General features: G+C 41.2%; 2 protein-coding genes across 2 annotated transcripts; one reads left to right on the top strand and one right to left on the bottom strand.

Annotated features, from left to right (window-relative positions):
• Nucleotides 1-10,726: 10,726 nt before the first annotated feature.
• On the bottom strand, nt 10,727-14,581 carry sf3a2 (splicing factor 3a, subunit 2). The gene is made up of 8 exons (XM_030074688.1): nt 14,444-14,581; nt 12,767-13,037; nt 12,601-12,647; nt 12,393-12,502; nt 12,230-12,279; nt 11,616-11,756; nt 11,463-11,531; nt 10,727-11,361 (listed from the first exon to the last, which is right to left on the bottom strand). Exons 2-8 carry the CDS (start codon nt 12,962-12,964, stop codon nt 11,083-11,085), a joined length of 894 nt encoding a protein of 297 aa, XP_029930548.1. The 5' UTR covers nt 12,965-13,037; nt 14,444-14,581; the 3' UTR covers nt 10,727-11,082.
• A 93-nt stretch (nt 14,582-14,674) lies between these two features.
• On the top strand, nt 14,675-18,993 carry plekhj1 (pleckstrin homology domain containing, family J member 1). Its single transcript, XM_030074689.1, has 6 exons — nt 14,675-15,068; nt 15,469-15,536; nt 16,454-16,520; nt 16,997-17,087; nt 17,314-17,377; nt 17,604-18,993. Exons 1-6 carry the CDS (start codon nt 14,975-14,977, stop codon nt 17,694-17,696), a joined length of 477 nt encoding a protein of 158 aa, XP_029930549.1. The 5' UTR covers nt 14,675-14,974; the 3' UTR covers nt 17,697-18,993.
• The last annotated feature ends 783 nt before the right edge of the window (nt 18,994-19,776 follow it).

A 19,776-nucleotide genomic window follows, 5' to 3' on the forward strand; every position in this document is an offset into this window, starting at 1 on the left:
CCCCTCTATCAGCACTAACATCACATACTTCAGATGATAGCAGAATTATCAACAGCCAGTCCCCATCTCTTCCAAATCCCCAGTGTGTATTTCTGTCTGTATCATTGTTTTATCATTCTTTGCAAAACAAAACCCCTCCCACTTTTTCTCTCACCCCCTCAAAATCTTGCTTTCCCTCTGTACTGACTTTAAATGAAGCCTTTATCTTAAATTGATTAGTAATTTCACCAATTCCTGCTGAGTTTAAGGGACTGGAATGAGTTATTGATCATGGGCATGCATGCACACCACTACCATGCATGAACACACATGCACAAAGACAGAGAGATTTGAAAACTCCCGCAAAGCCTCGATTTCACACTGAGAAAAGGCATTTATAATCCACTCACAAAAAGGAATAGAAATAGTGCAGAAATAGCAGTGAGGACGACTTAAAGGTTCAGTTCAGTTTTCCACTTTATAATCACAAACATTTACCAACACAAGGTATTCAGGACAGCCTGACTTGAACTCAAACAAACCTCCACATTTTGAGCCTTCCAGGCTCTCTGTACATTGTGAAGATAAACGGTGCTGGTTTTGTGTCTCTTCCAAATGTCAGCAACACTCCGACCATCGATAACTAGTTCAAGATGACACTCTTCTGAGCAAGGAGATGCACATTAGTCGTCTCTCGCGGGCACGCACTCTTCTGCCGAGGCATTAGGGCTGTGACAGACGCTGTGAAGCATTGGCCTGGAACCATCGCTCTGGAGCACGCTGAAAGGCTGAACAGCCCCAGATGAATAGATGGTAATTAATACACATAGCACCCTGGAGACCACAGTACAATCTCAGGGCAAATTACTCCATCAATAAAGCCCAGAGAGAGAGAGAGGGAGAGAGAGAGAGAGAGAGAGAGAGAGAGAGAGAGAGAGAGAGAGAGAGAGAGAGAGAGAGAGAACAGCACATGCTGAGCCCAAGCTCTCAGGTGCAAATCTGTTTGCCTGTGAATGTGAAGCGGTTCACGCTTGCTCAGTTAACTCTCCCTAGATAAATAAATGTTAAAAAACAAGTGGTGAACCAGTTTTTAAAGAGAGAGACAGAAAGGGATCCAGAGACTAAAACGGCAGAGAGACAGAAAGAATTGTATCCGACTCATATAAGGCTTTGGCTGTGTAGTAATAATCCACATCAGAGTTAGAGTATGACAGGCCAAGGTTTTTGGGCAATTTAATATCTCTAACCAACAACTTTTTTCTCTTTCTCTCTCTTCTTTGCTTCACAATTCCCCCATCTTTTCTATGCCCCCTCTACCATCATCTCATCATGGTGAGATTAAAGGTGCACTACACAAAATTAACGGCTGACTGAAGTAAGAACCATTGAGACTCAAGTGAAAAAACCTGTGAAATAATCATATAATCTATCAGTAGCTTTGTTCCAATACCTACACTTGGGGGTCTTTGTACTTAGTCAAGTGGCCACGTGAATGACGAATCTTTGGCAACTGTCCAAGGTGGCAGAATGAAGATGTTCCAGTTGCAGCAGCAGTTACTGGTGTTTGACCCAGTGATTATATAAAGATAGTACATTTTATAAATAAACGTGAACTAAAAGAGATTTAAACATTTAAAAAACAGGGTTGGCCAAAATCAGTGATAAGTGCATTAATAAAGACATAAATACATCAGAAAATAATGAGATTACACTTGGCAAATATAACACAGACTACAGTAACCTCTATCTTGCATGGCATTGTAATTGCCACTTCTTCCTTTGGGCAGACAAAGTCCTGATGGATTGTGAGATACACTTAGCCCTTAACACCACTCTGAAACGGTCAGGGTACGGGTTCATTAAGGGTTCATTAGGGTGGATTAAGTGCACCTGCACTTGTGCATTTTCAGAAAAGGGGAGTCCTTGGGATTGGGTCCTGGGATATTGGGACAGAGCCAATGAGTCGGGGCAAAGATGAGATCCAGCTAGACTCAATTAAATTCCCTTCTTATTTCATATTTTTGTGTCAGCTGAGTGTAAAAGGTCCTCTTTTCAATTGAGCCTCAGCAATTTTGCATAGTGTACCTTTAAGTTTGAATACATGAGGGGTATAAGATCGCTAAGAGGAAATACATGGCTTGCATATGATGAAAATCCCTCTATCATTTGAATCTCTCTGATCTCCTTGCTCCTCTTGCTCCATTTCCATCTATCTGTGTCTCACTGTAGCTCAGGTGTAGGACTCCATGTTCTGTTCTGTTCTCAGGGGTCTATCTCTCTGGATGTTCCTCCTCTGCTTCCCCCTCCTGCTGTGGGAGAATGAGGGACAGATTATCACATTGATTAGACATTCGAACATTTATCTGCCCAAGGGCACAGCCCAGATTACAACGCAGCGCTCCCTCGTGAACGTGGTGCGGTTCACACTCGTGATCCGGTCAGTTACATGTAGTGGCCTCGGAAAGATCAAAGGCTGAGTAAGCTCGAGGGATGCAGAGTGATAGAAAAACACATGTATGCCACAGTGGCTCAAACAAAGCATGAATGTGCCAGCCAAAGATTTGAAGTGAAAGGCACACAGCACAGATAAACAGGAGTGAGTCCTTGTGGAGTCTTTCTTTCTCAAACATGTTTTTCCACTGAAGGGAAGAGGAAGTTAAATACACACAGATGCTTGTGCTGAATGGGTGGGGGTTGCTTAGAAAGCCTGCCTGGTAACTGAGGGGTTGGTAGTTCAATTCCAGTGTCCAACAATGCTAAAGTAGGTGAAGGCACTTAACCCTAATGTGATGTACACAGACTCAGAATCTACCAAAGATTGACAGCTGTTTGCTTTGTACATTATGATCATCTTTACAAATATTTAATAAGCAGTTTTCAAGATGGTGATACAATGTGTTTACAAATTCAGTAACACTTATAATAAATGCACTAGACAGTAAGTGAATACTGTCAATACAAAAAGGTGTACCTGATATGCCTTGACGTTATTATATACACAGACAATCTTAGTCAGAGGTGTTCTGCTAGTACTGTGCATGCACACAGAATGTGATTTTGCCTCACAGCAGTCACACACAATGTGAAGACTTGCTTTTGTTAAAACTTTTAACATTTTCAGAAAATACATCTTTTGAGGAAACTCTGACTAAGAAAAAACTAAAAACTGAATGTATTTTGTATTCTTCTGCTGAACATTCAAATCGTGGAAACCCCTGTATACAACCTGAGCCTGTCCTCTGTATATGAATAATTTGAATTAGAAGTGCTGACGGTGCTGTATTCGAGGCTGATTCCCTGCCTAAACAAACCTCGCTACTCTAGAAGGAGCTAAATGAAATGGGTTTCCTGTATCTGAGAAAAACCCAAATCTTTCCAGAAAATGACACAGAGGAGATACCCAGAATGGATAATTCATGCTCTGTTTGTGTCAGGAGTGACCGCAGCCTCTCCTCCACTTCTGTTCCCACTCTCCATCAGAATCCATTCATCTGTTCACACCTAATCCTGTTCTAATCAATTGTCTGTACATCTCAAGTGTGTAAGATCTTATTCATTCCTTGCACAATGACCATCGCTGGACACGATGAAGTGTGAAACATCAGACGCATTTTGTAGTGTTAGCTACGTAAAGACACGTCAGGTTTCCTTCACTCTGAATGAGTAACTATGCAAAACACAATAATTAAATTCAATTTTAATTGAACTCCCTGTAGTAAAGTCATTCAAGCCTGTGAGTTTCAGGCAGACTTCCTAGTTGATGTCATTTCACGCTCCACCATACTTCTCAGTGAGGGAGGGCACAGAGTGGCTCCCAGTGGGCGCTGCCGGACACTCAGTCTGTCCTTTGAGCACAGTCCCCATTATATAAGGACAAAAGGGGACAGAAAGCTTTATCCAAACTGGATCTCTCTAGTGCCTGAATTTGGAACGTAGACGTCCGGAAGCGATGTTAGCTTGCTTAATCGGGCACGGTGTGTCCATAGGGTGCTCATGTTGTCCTTGAAACATTCCTTGAGACTTTGGCCCAAAACTTGTCAGAGTTTCACTTTTCCAAATAGAGACGCCTTGTGAATGAGAGAGAGAGAAAAACCTTTGATTACTCGAGAAACTTAACTTTAAAGAATAAATTTGTCAGCTTAGAGAGCTCGATTTGATTTTGGAAGACTTCATTTGCAAGAATTAATTTAGCCAAATGAAAATGTGATTGTCAATCAACACTAATTGGACAAAGAGTTATTCACACAGACGATGCGTTCTAGCTAGCCATGAGGCCAAATCCTCAGGACTAATAAACACTGACAAATCAACTGGGTGAGAGTGTGCATTTGGTCAATTAAGTCTGCAGACTAGCTCATTATAAGCAAGAATAACTCTAAATGCATGCATAATGGAAACAGTGCATGTGCACATGAGACTATGAGATGCTATAGAGGATATTAACACATAAATGGATGCTCTTCAAATGCTGAGTAAAATTAACAAATCTGTTCAGGCTTTGATTCAGGGCTTATCTGCAGTGTTGTACACAGTCAGATAGGCCGCTGGTCAGTTTTAATTCTCTGTGTAGACAAACAACAGGATGTCATATGAGGCAGCACTGGGTATCATTTGAGACAAAGACCTCTTTTGGTCAATCTACCCATGGGCAAGGTTGGAGAGTTTATGTCAAATTCAGCTGGTTACTGATGGGCATAACAATGCGTGATTCAGCACGAAGGGGACAGTCCCAACAAAAGGTATGAGTCATCAACATTTGCCACAAGCTCAGTCTGTTTACCAACATTTCCTTCAACATTCCACACAAAGCAAGCCTGGAACCACATGACCCGGGTGAAATCCAATCCTCAACCTTTTAGTTTGTTTACAGTTTCTCTTTAAAGGCCTCCGAATAATGCAACTGGGCAAATGTGCCCTAAATATTCTAAATCAATCCACAGGCTTTATGTAAATACCGTCTTGCCTGATCCAGTGGATGGGAAAGGTTGAATTCACAAAGGTGTTTACAAAAAGATCCAGCAAATAAATAAAAATGATCCTACCCATGACCATATGGCAATGTCAGTCTAAAATACTTGATGCACAGAGGAGAGTGGACTTTGGTCAGCACATAATGAAGAGTGTTACCTTTCTGTTGATCTGCCTGACAGCCAGTCTGTCTTTGGTTACATCTACAGCAGGCGGTAGACCGTGAAACACCATCCTCATCTTCTGCTGTTAGATATGACAGTGGTGCCCCCTGCTGGTGAAAAAGACAACACCCCCCATGTTGTACAGACAGCCTCCCAGACAATGTCCTACTGACACAGAGAAAATGACTTCCATAATAAAATGTCCACCATACACTTACAGCACTATAATATTGGGGTTTTTGACAGTTATGTTGTCAAAAACTCACAAAACAATAAAACCACGTTCTAACATTTAGTGCAGAGAGGCCTTTATGGGGTGCTATTGCTTTGGCTGACAAAAAAAGCTTTTAAATTGATTTGCTATAATTTCTGTCACACTAAATCAAATGTAACAGGGCCCAAAAACTATCAACATTTGATGCAACCTCTGCCCCCTCTGTACCCTCCCTCCATCCCCCGCCACCCACCTCCCCCTCTCGGGGTTTGACAGCTGTATGGCACATGGTAATGTCAACCCTGCTTCACTCAACACCTCTGACTGACACTCAATGGTTTTTGTTTTTTCATTCTCCACCACCTGTGCTTGGCAGTCAGATAGTTCAGAGGGTGACGCGGCTGCCATCTCTGCAGAGGAACAACGGCTCTTTGACAAAGGTTCCTCCGACACCGCCCAGGAGAGCCCAAATGTCGCAGCAGGTAGGCTTTACCCTGTCGGGGTCAAGGGTCAGGCTTCATTTTAGGGGTGACTAGCTATGAGCATAATGGCAACATCAACCTTTTCTTTCTGTGTATTTATAAGCAGAATGTATTAATCTGCCTCTCCAGTGGCATGGCTCCATCTATTTATAGGCCTGCTAGAGCATTAGCTCAGTGTCCGATTAGAAATGTCATCTAAGACATTAGGGCCTCAGTGCATTAATCTGCAATTGTGAAGGTTATGAAACTGTGTTTACTCATATAGCTGAAAAGCTGACTCTGTACTTATATCACATTGTTTTGCTAACCAGGAACACTGATAAGAAAACAAAGGGCAGCTGTCACCAGCACAAAATGTGGTGGATGTTGATGTAGAGTTTAATGGATTTAAGATGTATTGTATCATTTTGTATTAAAGAAAAGGGACTGCCACACACTGTCTTCATTTGCTAATACATTATTTCTATTAAAAACAACATATTTGTCCATGTGACCTTCACCCGGCAACTGGTGAAAGGTTATACATTTTTAAGAAACAAAAGTAATTATTTAGTGATATTTAATTGAATTACCATGCTATTATACAAGTCAATTACTCACTGCTACTCTTGATTATGTGAGCCATGGATGTCTAGTTTTATTCTGGTGCTTCTATATAGCTTGTTGTCTGCATTTTACACCTCCTGCTAGATGAAATTAAAAAAATACAGTCCGTTTGCAAGAGAAGACTATGTGCGGGTGTCCATCCTTGCAGACCATCTGCTGCTACGCCTACGCACCCGTCACAAACACATCCCAGGTTCACACGGGGTCTTTAACTTTTTTGAGATCATCTCATATTTTGAAAGCAGCAGCTGGCACGAATAGCATCTCTAAAAATACCAACAAATCCATAGGAATTACTGGGGTCTGGACTGTAGCCAGTCTCATATGCAAAGCCCTGTGTGCCATGCATCTCCAAATGTACTGAATCATTTTTACCCCTCTAAGTTATGAGCGACTCTTCTCTCTCTCTCTCTCTCTCTCTCTCTCTCTCTCTCTCTCTCTCTCTCTCTCTCTCTCTCTCTCTCTCCCAGGGTAGGGATGGAGGAAAGCTATGAGACATTTGAGGAGGAGTTAGGGCCACCAAGACCAGAGCCTCCTCCACAGAAGCCTGTTCGACAGATCCGCAAACCAGGTGGGAGCACACACACACACACACACACACACAGGCAGACAGGCAGAGATAGAGAATCTGTAATGCAATCACACAAAAGCCTTTGTCCAAAGTGTACATTTCAGTTCCAGGCCTGTTGACCACTGCAGTTTATAAATATTGTAGAGCAGGCCAGGCTGATGGTAGAGGCATACCTCTGGAACATGATCCCTGCTCAAAGGCACCACAGTGATAATTCACATCATAGTCATATTGCAGGGATGGTTGATGCACAGATCATTTCACGATTCACCAGCAGCCAAGAGGCTTAACCTTTGCAAACAACACACACAAAAACACCTTTCCCTTTACTTTTGCAAATTATTTAACAAACACTGCCGAGCTCATTTTTTGACACCATAGTCTGGTCTTGTCTGTTTGCCTATGTATTATAAATGCAACTATTAGTGATGCAAATGTAACCAAAAATAGTCCAGGGAAATACTAACCCTAACATCAAATCAGAAAACGCAAACATAAGGCCTTTTCTTTCTTTTTGCCATGTGTTAATGTATTTTCAACATGTGAATGGTTGTTATAGAGTATATGACGAGTTTAAAAAAATGTGTGAAGCTTATACACATTATGTAAATATAAAATTAATGTGGAAAAACAAATATGCCATGGTTGTTATGGGTTTGGATGTTGTTTATGGTTTATGATATCACCCATCACTAAACTCCATCTGTCTGTTCCAGAGATGTACTCCACCAGAAAAATGAAAGAGGTTAGTTGGAAGCTGACCAATATTCGCCCTTCTTCAATGTGTTCACTGCTCAAAAATGCCTTCCTCACTAATTACATGTTTAAAGTGAGCCGCATATCCCTCTCCAGCAGGAAACAGCTCCAGTTCATCAGCCACCACCACAACCAGTGGCCAAGACTTTACCCAGGGAACCCAGTTTCCCCAGAACAAGTGAGTCACTCCCATCCGCTTTCTCTTCTCTGTTCCATTCTCACCATGCTTGTCAGCTTTCTACCTGATTAAATCAAATCATTTCCATTCTGTCACTCTCTTCTCCTTCAGTGTCTTTGCGCAAAACCATGTCCATCCAGAATCTGACCCAGATTGAAACGCCATGGGAGAATGTCACCCTGAACCGCTGCCTGTTCGTGGCCATTACCATCCTGGTGCTCACCTCTGGGTTTCAGAGACTGCACGGCAAGTGAAAAAGTGTGGTGATTCTGAGCCAAAGTGGGACCTAAAGTACAAACGAGTGCCCTCAGAATGACTCAGTGTTTTCCCTTCAAAACAGAGACTCTGCGTGGTCACAGGATAGCAGAGGAGGAGGAGGAGGAGGAAGCTGCGCTGACAGTCAGACGCTCGGGCGCGTTAAGACACAGAGCACAGCCACCAGAGGTGAAGAGAGAAGAGAGAAAGAGTGCTGAATAGATTAGATGAGTAATCTGATCAACAGGAAATTAACTGATTACTAATCTGATAACTGAATAATCATTTTAGCAATTTATCAAGTTACAATCACAGACAATTGCTGATTACACATTCACTAAGATACTAAGGTTTTACTACTTTTCTCAGTGCACACTATGATACTATATCTTGTGATGGGCATTTATCAATATTTTTTCATTTGATGATGTAGAGAAAAAGGCAGGACATATTTGGGCCTAATTAATTATTGATTAATTATTATTTGCGCTTAATTAATTAATCAATATATATTTTAAGTTGTATATATATTTTTTTAAATCACAGCAGGAACAGTGTTTGGCTGCATTGTCACTACTTAATTAATTGACAACTTTTACTATTTTGCCTTCCAAAGACCCGATGATTAAATGATTGTTACCAAGCAAAATGGCAAGTAGCCAACAGCTAGACATTTACCACCAGCAGTGCTATTGTAATAATTTACTGTTTTCTGACCCCACAGCCGGAGACATCTTTATGGGACGTGATGTTTTGGTGGCTGCCAGACTTTGACGATGAAGATGACGATGAGGATGACGATGGAGAGCCCAAAAGAGGGAAGGCAAAGAGAGGAGGAAGGTCCAGAGGTCTGAGAAATAGGCCGCAACCAGACAAAAAACTCACAAAACAAAGGGAAGGCAAATTAAAGAACAGGAGAGCCAAGAAAGTCAAAGATGAAGAGATCAAAGACGAGAGAGAGAGGGAAAGACAGGGCAAACACAGAGAGCCAGCAGAAGAGGAAGATGAGGATGAAGACAACGAGGAAGAGGAAACCGCTGTGAAGAACAAAAGGGTGGAGGAAAAGCAGAAGAGGAAAAAGGCTCCAAAGGCCTAAAGTGAAATTCTCTCCTGTGACATACATGCACACAAACTCATTGTCTAGACAAACTTGCACAGATCTAGATTAATTTGGGCATTTGTGTTAATGTGGTTAACATCATATTGAATTTTCTCAACAGAAACATACATTTCAACTTAACAGCTTCAGAAATTGTGTGTGCTCTCACTGATGCAACTACTATACTATTTTCAACGACAGGAACACAGTGAACGCCTCCCAAGCCTTTGTCGCTCGGTTAAGATTGATGTGATTTTGTGTGATGGATCCTTCACTGGTCTGTAAAGAGGTTTTCGTGCTTTTGCATTTTGCTGGTGTTTTAACTATTTTGGCAGTTTCTCTTCTGCAGAGGAATAGAAATGGTTTGTGCAGGTTTGAAATGTAACATGTGTTCACTTCATTACACTTTCTGGTTTCCTCTTTGTGTCTGATTTCTTGCATCTATTGATCACCAATAGGGCCTGCCCACATAACTGTTTAAGATTAGCATGTTTTAAGATCTTTATAATGTAACCGGAACAGCCTTAACGAAGCTAAGAAAGATCAAGACTGGGTTTTCAAGGTTTTGACCCACTTAGCTGCCAATTAAGACATCTGACAAATGGCTCAAAGGGCACAAAGCTCTTTCCTCAGCAGCTTTATGCTTCCACCTGATCTTTGCAATTTGGCAAGGACAACAACTTTGAGCCTCATTATTTCAAGAATGTTCCTGTCACTCCACTCTTTAATCACTTATTTGTTCTGCTGCAACCAATTTACACAACCACTGAATGTGTCACTAGACCTTCCTGTGTGTAATGCCTTTGTAAAAGTCATTAAAGGACAGGTTCACCATTTTGGAGCCTACACTAAGCCCTATTTACAGATTATCTGTCATCATCCTCAAACATAAAGGCCCTTATTTCACCGGTCACTTCAGTATTAAGCTTGATATCGATGTGCTGCAGCCTCCTGCTGGGGCAATTGCAAATGGATTTGAAAAACTATTTTAACATTGCTATTCCGAAATGGGAGGATTGGTGTGTCCTCTCAATATGTACTCCCGAAAAAGGTATCACAAACCAAGCATTTTCTCAATAGTTATGAGCCTAGGGAGTAGTATTTTTTGGGGTGCTTGCTTTGGTTGCTTTTGGTAGGAGCAGTTCTGTTGATTTAATGATCCAGTTGTGAACCCTTTTTCAGAAAAACATTCTACAAGTAAACACTAAGCTTCCCGTTTCAGAAAAGCAATGTTTTCTTAGTTTTTCAAACCCACTTACAGCTGCCCCATTGACCACTGCTATAGCCGAGCAGGAGCCTGCAGCACATCAGTATCAGGATCAATACTGAAGCGGCCAGTGAAAGAATGGTCTGTGTCTTGGGTTCCTGGGTTCCAAAATAGTGAACTTGTCCTTTAATTTTGGCTTAAAATCATTACTTGTACCTATTAGGCAGCACAGACTTCCAAGACAATATTTTTCTCCATGTTATTTAATTACCAAATGACAAAAATCATACACAATGAGCTATTAGTTGGCAAATGTCAACTAAATCTCAATGTCCAAAGGCTAAAAATTTATACAAAACCGAGTCATATTTATACTGTTACTATCACAGGTGCTCTGGAGACTGAGCTACAACACTTCCTTGAAACAAAACAAACAAAATATCAAAGTATCAAAATGTACTGAATGTGAACCTTGCACATCATTTGCAGAAACAGAAATGATAGATATACCCTCCATTTCTAAAAGCAGACAGTAGACTCAACAGGCAGAGCAGCGTGATAGCAAACGACAGGGGACAACGATCACAGTACGTCAACAGTGGATCAGTTGTTAGATATTGTGAGGCCCTCTGGAGGCGGCGGCCTCATTGGCATCGGGGGCATGGGCATCTGAGGGGGAATTTGTGGCGGGGCACCTGGGGCACCAGGTGGTAGAGGGGGAATGGGCATCCCTCCTGGCGGGGGAGGCGGCATGGGCTCATTGGGTGGGCGAGGTCCGAGCCCAGTCATGAGAGGAGGCGGGCGCTTCACTCCTGCTGGAGGTGGTGGTCCACTGGACTGGGGAATGGCTTTTTCCATTTTGAAGTGGAACTGTAGGAAGAACTGGAAATAAAAACGAAAGAGGGGACTTAAGCACATATTTCTTCTATTCTCAAATAACAAACAAACAGTCTACACTGGTAGTGACAAAAGCCTAGCGGTACCTGTTTAGTTTCTTTGTTCCAGTGGGTCCAGAAGCGGTTTTCTGCTTTATCAATTTCTCTGCTGGGGACCTAAAAAAAAAAGTCATTATATGAAAGCCAGTAAAGATATTATGAAGAGACAACAGATACTATGAAAAGACGACTTCCACAGACCTTGAAGGCAATGGTCTCGTATGGCTCTGCGGCCAGAAGCAGGTACTGCCAGCGACGATCAGGGGGCTCGATGCGCTGCTCGTAGGCAGACATGAAGCGATGCCGCGGTCCAATTCCTTCAGCAATCTCTGGGTAGTCGATCTATTGGACGGAAGATCAGGGAAAAAGGCAGCTCACAGATTTGCCATTGAAAAAACGATCTCAACATATTCAGTACTTAAAAGCTGCAGGTGGGCATGGAGGTGGTGAAGAAAATATTCAAGTTTGTTTCAGCCATTGGTTGAGTGTCAAGCATGTTTTGACTTGTGTTCTTAAGTTTTTATTTGCCACATCTTCTGCAGGAGGACAATTTTCTACCTGTGAGGACACCCTAAATCTGAATAATAATAATGATCTGGACATATAGGGCAATTCTACAGTGTCTCGGATTTGAAGCTCTTCTTTGTTGCAACCCCTCTTCACGATTTAGCTGATAAAACAAGGGTATTTTAACACTTTATTTTTTCTAGTGAATCTTTAATGTTAATTTGCTTCATTTAGGAAAGTTTCATAAACAATAAAAATCCTTTCAAATCAACAGATCTTGCATAGTTATGCCAACCAATTATACTGACTTGGAAAAGCAGAGACTGCTGCCCGCTCTCTGGGTCCCTCTGTTTGGTTACTGTAAATCAGAGAAATACATGTTCAGTACATTACAATAACTTGACGATGTAACAAGGCCAATATGAACAGAAACTATGATGGCTCTGATGCCTGATTATGGAGGTAACTCACCTTTGTATCCTGGTCGACCAATCTTGACAAACTTCTTGACTTCAACCTTCACTTTCTCTGGAGCTGGCTGGGCAGGAGCTTCTTTTGCTTCTTTGGCTGCTCTCCGTGCTCTGAAAGAACAAAATATACAGCGTTATGACAATTAGTCAACACATTTGACTCAAGATTTTCATGTGAAAACACAAGTACAGGGAAGACAAGGACTTACAAATTGGTCTGATGTTTCTTTCCTTGTGTGTGAGCTAAATAGCTGCCCTGTAACAGAGAGAAGAGCAACTTGTAATATTTTAATTACAAGTGATTCAGAAAGGAGGAAATGATGAGTTCAGATAAAGCAAGTTCATTTAGGCAAGATTTAGCTTGTGCCTCCTCACCTCATTGTTATGAAGTGTTAAGCAAAGTTTGCACTCGTATGAGCCTAAATGATTCTTCATGAAGTAGGGATCTTTGTTGATGTCAATGGTCTCCAGGGCCAGCTGACGTAACCGTTCACGCCGGTCACGATTACTCTCGGAGGCAGATGCCACCCCTCCACTCCCCGTCTTCCCGCCAGCTCGATGCTGGAAATCCATCTTTGCAGGGTGATGGACTCAAACACACAGACGCACCCAAACCTTAGCAGTTACCCAACATTCACAGCAGACCCTGTTTGAAAAACAAAAGATACATGGTTGCAAAGAGCGGAAATAAAGAGTACCATTTACTTTAATTACTGCAAATGAGTAGCTTATCTGAAAATGACCTTCTGAGTATTTATAGCACCAGTTTTAGTGCAGCAATTATGAAAGCTATATGCGCTGCTTATAAACTACTGAAAAGTAAATTTGTATCAATCCTGAACAAGCATGCAGAGGCAATATTTAGTTATTTAGCCCTCACATGAAGGTTTCATCTATCATAGTAGCCTATTTAACATGAACTAAAAAGCCATCCATACAGATAAGAGAATAATTGCTATGTTTGCTTAATTGTTGCCTTCCTACCCAAGTGGATAGCCAAGGCAAAATATATATCAATGCAGTAACTATCTATCAATATTTTTGTCTTCAACCAGTATTTTATTTGAGCTATAAGATCCTTACAATTTTGTCCTCAGCAGCTTCTGTTGGGACTGAGGAGGCCCATGAGAGAGCCAAGGGAAGGGAGTGTAGCAGGTAAGTTACAATGACTGAAGTAAAGATGGGGCTGGTGAGTGTGAAAAACAGTCACCAGATCCAAATTAGCTCCCCGGCACTCAACCCACTGCCTTGGCCCATTGCAATGTGGATTGTACTTCTGAAAACACTGACTGTGTTGGTGAGGAGAAGTCGAATAGTATTTTTTTTTTTAAACTGTGTAACATTATTTTTCTCTAAGTTAAGCTATATTGCTATTCTTTCAGCCTGTTTTCACTGCAAACGTATTATTATGTTATTCAAGAGTTAAGAACAATAGAGAACCAAATGTGAGGGAACAATACAATAACAACATTACAGGTTATTCTTTACCTGCAACAACACTGATCATTTGATTTAATGCTCATAAACATGTGCCAGAGGCTTTGACGTGAGCAAAAATGTTACTTTGTGTCTACTTCGGCTTGCCTGTTGTCTCTTAAATCTAATAGCACACTTAAAACTGCCAAGAGAGTCAGGCTAGCTCTCTTAACCTGCACTGATGGGTGAGTATAACGAGCCGGCCGGATCAACCGAAAGGCAACTTTGACAGAGATTTCAGGATAATTTCAGTCAATTCTTTGAACCAAAGAGGTGCATTTCAATAATAAAAATAACAGCCTTAAAAAGCACATAGACTGACTAGCGGGTGTATCGCTAAAGTTTGGCTGAAGAGAAAGCTGGCTACAACAACGCATCTCTGAATGAGCACAATGCTAACGTTAGCCTAGCATCCGTTGATATAAAACGCTTTTAACGGCCGAGGCGAACCAAGTACAGATCATTCATAAAACTATTAACTATTTTTACGTGATACACACTGTATCCATAGTTTAAAACCCGATCACTATGCACTAACTACATCTTACATGAAGTTTTATTTTCCCAAACACTTACCAACTCCACAACGTTAGGCTCACGCCACCAACAGCACGGTACGCATGCGCAAAGTTTTGTATAGCTTTATTGATACTGCGCATTTTGAGTGCACAAACTAGTTTAGAATACGTAATTACTTAACTTTGTACAACCCAAGTGTGGCACTGAAAGAGTAGTAATTACTCATTTTTCAGATACTTGTAGTAGCCAGATATCCTTAATGGTATAACACATGTGTAAGTGTTTTAGCGTTTGGTTTGTCCCCTATCGCCCACCGTACTACTCTCTCTTCCTGGTGCTGGTGAAGCCTCCCAGCCCGAGGAGCCTCCACCTTGTCGCTTGTTAGTGGACCAAGGCTGTCCGACTATAGTAATGACCCGCCGCAGCCCGGCACACTGTGTGGAGGGCAGATAGTTGGGCGGCGAGGTGTGTTTGGTGATCGTAATACGATAACGTGCTACATAATGCATCCGGCGGGCGACATGGCTCAGGCGTAGCCCCGAGTGTCCCGTGGCGTGTTGTACCTGTGAAAGTGCGTCAGTGGCCGCGATGCGTTTCAACGAGAAGGAGTTGGTGTCCCTCAGCCGCCAGCCGTCAGAGAGGGCGGCCGAGCTGGGCATGAGAGGACCCAAGAAAGGAGACGGTACCTTAAGCTGATGCACCTTTAACCTAGGCTCCTGTGCACATTGTAGTTTTGGATTTTTTAGTTGACGTTTATTCATTTATGTCGCTGCGAAGCTTTACAGTCGTCATAGTCTAATAATATTGTCCTGGACTTTGGTAGAAATAAGTTAATTATATTCTATAAATTGTTTCAGTATCATTTACAGCACCTTATTATGTATACATTTCCGCTGATTAAAAAAAAAAAAAAAAAAAAAATCTGTGGGCATTGTCTTCCACACTTTCGTTTCATGTTTTTTGACTAAATCTAACCAAATCTCAGGATCAGTGACTGATAGAGAGACTGTAATAATGTTAATGCTCTACATCAGTGTTGCCATGTTGTCAAATATGTTTCCGTGTGATTGTTGTCTCTCCAGTTGTAAAGAAGAGACTGGTGAAACTGGTTGTCAACTTCCTCTTCTATTTTAAGACTGACGAGGAAGAGGTGAGTGAAAACGATGCTTGTACAGTAAGGCACACATCTTTCCAGCAGTGTGTTATGTGCACAGTGCTTCATGATAAACACTGGGGCTGGGATGACGTGCTTGTCTCCTGATTTGTTAATATCACCATACTTGAGTACTGATTCGATACATGTTGCGATTCTTAAGTATTGTGATACTGCTAAGTATTGCAATTTGATACGATGACTTGTTGCAGTGTTTGTGTTTGAATTACCCTCTAGTTTGTGGCTGTAAAGATTCATGAAGCTGTGATTATCTTAAAGGTCACAATGGATCATTTTATACAGTGAAATCAAGTTTCAAAAACTAGTCTCACTTCAGTGAAATGGCCACTGTGGGGGCTAACATCATCACACATAAAAGAAACTGGGCTCAACGAATCCACAAGAGTCTCAGCTTTCCAAGCAAACCCAAATTTATGCAACTCCACGACTATTTAGGCCCCAGTGCACAGAAATACACCATTTTAGAATAGGTCAAAATAACATATTAGTGCTGTATGCAGAAACCTGGATGACTTTTGACCCAAACTGCATGTGATTAGCACAAGGTGGACTTTTCTGCAAAGGTGAGACATGTGGGTGTCCAGAGAAACCATGTTCATTCAGATATCTTGAGATGGGTGGCCAAGGGACCCCTTTGCCAGATTTCCCCTTGCCAAAATTTATCCTATCTTTGGAGCAATAATTTTACCCCTTTCCTGCAACTTAGTGTGACATGCTTGGTAATGCATTCCTAATGTTGTCTAATTTCATATGCTACCAGTATCTTTACATTAAATCAATTCAGTAATAAAAAATCATTACAAAAAAGAATCGCAATACTTGAGTGAATCACTTTTTCCCCACCCATGATGAACACCAGTAAATTAAATTCATTGTTTTCATTTCTTTGTCAGCCTCTTGGAGCCTTGCTTCTGGAGCAGTGTCGCGTAGAGAGGGAGGACAGCCAGGTCTTCTCTATTGGTGAGCCACTTTCAGAGTTGCCTCGCCATTAATCCCCACATTCACAACACTAACCCACGCCTTCTCAGTTAGTCATCAGGTTCAGATTTTTTTTATGTCACTAGTGATGATTAAGCTTCCTGGAATTGTTTGGTGGAGTAAACAGGTGCACGCAGGCCATGAAAAAACAGCACTGTGAATACACCATCAAACTGCAACAGACAATTAAACTGAGTTTGAATTGAATTCAGTAGTCATAATGTTGTATAACAGCTTTAATGATCATTGATATCTGTATGCTAGACATGAACCTCGGCAGTCACTTTCTGTGCATGCAGATCTGACGTTGCCTCATCAGCTTCCTAAATAAATTGAATTTGGCTTTGAAATTGGATAAATATGACATTACAACAAACCAGAATGTGTTAATTTGTTCATTTTATACCTTTGAGTAATTCAAGGCAAATTGATACACATATTTGTCTATATGTGTGTAGCATTTCTAGATGAGGCAGAGAGGAAGTATCTGTTTGAGTGTGACTCTGAAGAGCAGTGTGTGGAGTGGATAGACTCCATCATCAAGGCCAGGTAAGATTACTTTCTTTCACATCTCAGTGCAACAGATGTGTATGTCTACCTTTGGCCGTGGGGAGCTGTAAAGAGTAAATAGTAATGCTGAAATGCTTTTTCTCTGTTCTTCTCCTTATTTTGTGGAATTCATGGTCATAGACATGTAGGCTTCACAATTGTCAGTATAAGAATATATATATGTAGAGAGATATATGGTCTAGTGTTACTTTTTCATCTCTTTCAGTTATGAGTTCATGAGGAAGAACCTTATATTTTATCGAACTGAGATCCACAGGCTGACTGGCAAGGTGAGGCTGTCACATGAGAATATATCAGTACATGTTATAGTTGTTCCTTTGTGCCTTACAGTGTCTTGTGTGTTCATTTGTACAAGGAGGGACAGTTTTAATGTCATATTCTAACCACTGAACCACACAGGGCCACAGTACCATGACACAAACCAGAGTTTGAGTAGAAAGTTGAATTTGCTCTGTGGTCTTGGAGCATCTATATACTCATCTGCTCTCTCCTCAGGACCCCCTGGAGCAGTATGGCATTTTAGATGAAACCCGCTTCCAGGTCAGCAACGGCCTGCCACTGATGCCTAAAGATACCTCTTCCATGTAGCGCGGCCTCTCCCATGCCCACGTATGCGTTCCTTGCTTCCTAAATCACTGCACTTGTCCAGCCTTTCCACAGCAGCTGTCTACCAGTTTGTACCAGTTTCCATTTTTACCCTCCTCCCATTTTATCAGTCACATCTCAGTGGTTTGAAAATCATGGCTGTCTTTGTCACTGTCTTAATTTACGGTAAATGTAGTTTTTGCGGTCCATGTCCAGGATCTTTTATGCTATAGGCTGTGCCAGCTTGCATAAAGTGAGGACCAGGATTCGTCTGTTTTACGCTTGTCAGTCACTGCAGGTAGAGTTGGGCTGTGGAAAACACAACACTGTACTTTGTCTAATTTTAAATGCCTTTTCTCTGTTTCATTTTCAAACTTTGCCTTGATCAGTTCATCGACTCCTGTACAGTACATATGTTGTGTACATGATTTCTACCGGACATATACTTGCTGTATTTTCAGAGAATGTGATGATGTTTTTAACTTTTGTTTAGGGCTATCAGTGCTATGAACATGAGTTAAACAAGAGGCAATGCAGGACATGAGTTCGTGGACCTCCAGTGTAAACTTTAGTGTAAGTCAGTAAATGCAAAGTGTGGGTGAATGTGTTTTAGACTATTAGCCCCCAGTGCCCTCTTAAGAAGACCTTTGGGAGCTGTCTTGATTTGCATTACATGGGCCCTTTATCTGCCAAGTTGAGCCACACCTTTTACTCCCATGCTGTTTATGAGAAAGACTTTTAGCGAGCCTTATATTCATTTATTGTAGTCCAGTTAAAACATTCATTTTTAAAGATTAATATTTTTGCACATCCATCCAACAGTTCTTAGCTGGGTATTGGGGCTTTTGATAGAATTTCAATCAGTTACTTGAACCTGCTGTACCTACTCTGTGGCACTTTGAATTAAATTCTTACAGGTGAATTGTTGTTGGACCATTTTGAAATATCAAGCTCTTGACGTGTCCTTTGTAACAAGTTGTAACTTCTCAGTCTTAGCTACAATATAGCAGCAGCTAATAATTTGTCATTGTAGATGAAAACCTGCGAGCAACCACATTTCACTTTGTAAGGCGTTGTTGTATTCTGCAGAACAGTCAGATTTGTTTCACTGGTCAGAGCCGTGCCCACAAAGACGAGGATTTGTCACTGAGTGTGTCTTTATTTTAAAGCCTTTGCACATGAAATGTGTTCAGTCTGTATTTTTATTGAATGTTAGATTATATTCATCTAAATGCCATCTTCTAGTTCTATTAATAATGATTTTTTTTTTCTAATAAAAGCCATTTGAAAGATACATTAACATGCAGAGTGTGAGATCTTTTAGCCAAAATTAAAGCACTTACTAACACCAGACCACTGCTATTTATAAGTTTGGGTGTTTATTCATTGTTGGTCCAATACTGGTGTCATACTGTCAGCAACTTGATTTTGTCCAGCACATATAGGTTAAATATCACGCTTCTAATAATACCCTGTCACACTTCTCTCTTTGACATTGCCACCTGTCCAAGATGATCAAGCCCCATACTGCCTTGAGCACTGTCTCAGCTCTTTGTTCAGCTCTGGCTGGATCACACAGCGGGTCTCAGTGCGCAGGTTAGATCCTGATCAGAGCTCACAGTTTGATTCTGACAGGGGATTTTTAGGGATTCGGGTTGGTCCGGTCCCAAATTTCAAACCAAAGAAAAAAAAAAAGAATTAGAATCTACAAGAAGTAAATGGTGCATAGAAAACAAAACACAGTTAATATTGCGACATTTAATATCAAACACACTAAATTCACAATATAGCGCAGTACATAGACATTGTGTTGAGTGTTTGAATGAGTGTGTGTGTGTGTGTGTGTGTGTGTGTGTTTGTGTGGTGCTTTAACCCTCCTATTATCTTTGGAGTCAGTTTGACCCCATTCAGTGTTTAACATCTGTAAATATATAATTAAAATCATTTTTTGCTTCATATTTTATGATTTCTACTAATGTAATGGGGACAACGGGGTAAACATGACATTATTATGATGATATGTTTTCAATATCTTCTACATATTTTGTATGCATCAGTGTTTCTTTGGGGGTCACTTTGACCT

This window comes from Myripristis murdjan, chromosome 17 (genome assembly GCF_902150065.1).
Source record: "Myripristis murdjan chromosome 17, fMyrMur1.1, whole genome shotgun sequence".
Taxonomy (NCBI): Eukaryota; Metazoa; Chordata; class Actinopteri; order Holocentriformes; family Holocentridae; genus Myripristis; species Myripristis murdjan.

Bases quoted from the DNA above. Each gene is read 5' to 3' on its own strand.
- plekhj1 (XM_030074689.1), top strand. From the start codon at position 14,975: ATGCGTTTCAACGAGAAGGAGTTGGTGTCCCTCAGCCGCCAGCCGTCA. The intron at 15,069-15,468 runs GTACCTTAAGCT...TTGTCTCTCCAG, and splicing joins AGGACCCAAGAAAGGAGACG to TTGTAAAGAAGAGACTGGTG. The intron at 17,088-17,313 runs GTAAGATTACTT...CATCTCTTTCAG, and splicing joins GACTCCATCATCAAGGCCAG to TTATGAGTTCATGAGGAAGA.
- sf3a2 (XM_030074688.1), bottom strand. From the start codon at position 12,964: ATGGATTTCCAGCATCGAGCTGGCGGGAAGACGGGGAGTGGAGGGGTG. The intron at 12,503-12,600 runs GTAAGTCCTTGT...TTGTTCTTTCAG, and splicing joins AAGAAACATCAGACCAATTT to AGCACGGAGAGCAGCCAAAG. The intron at 11,362-11,462 runs GTACCGCTAGGC...TTTTATTTCCAG, and splicing joins GGAACAAAGAAACTAAACAG to TTCTTCCTACAGTTCCACTT.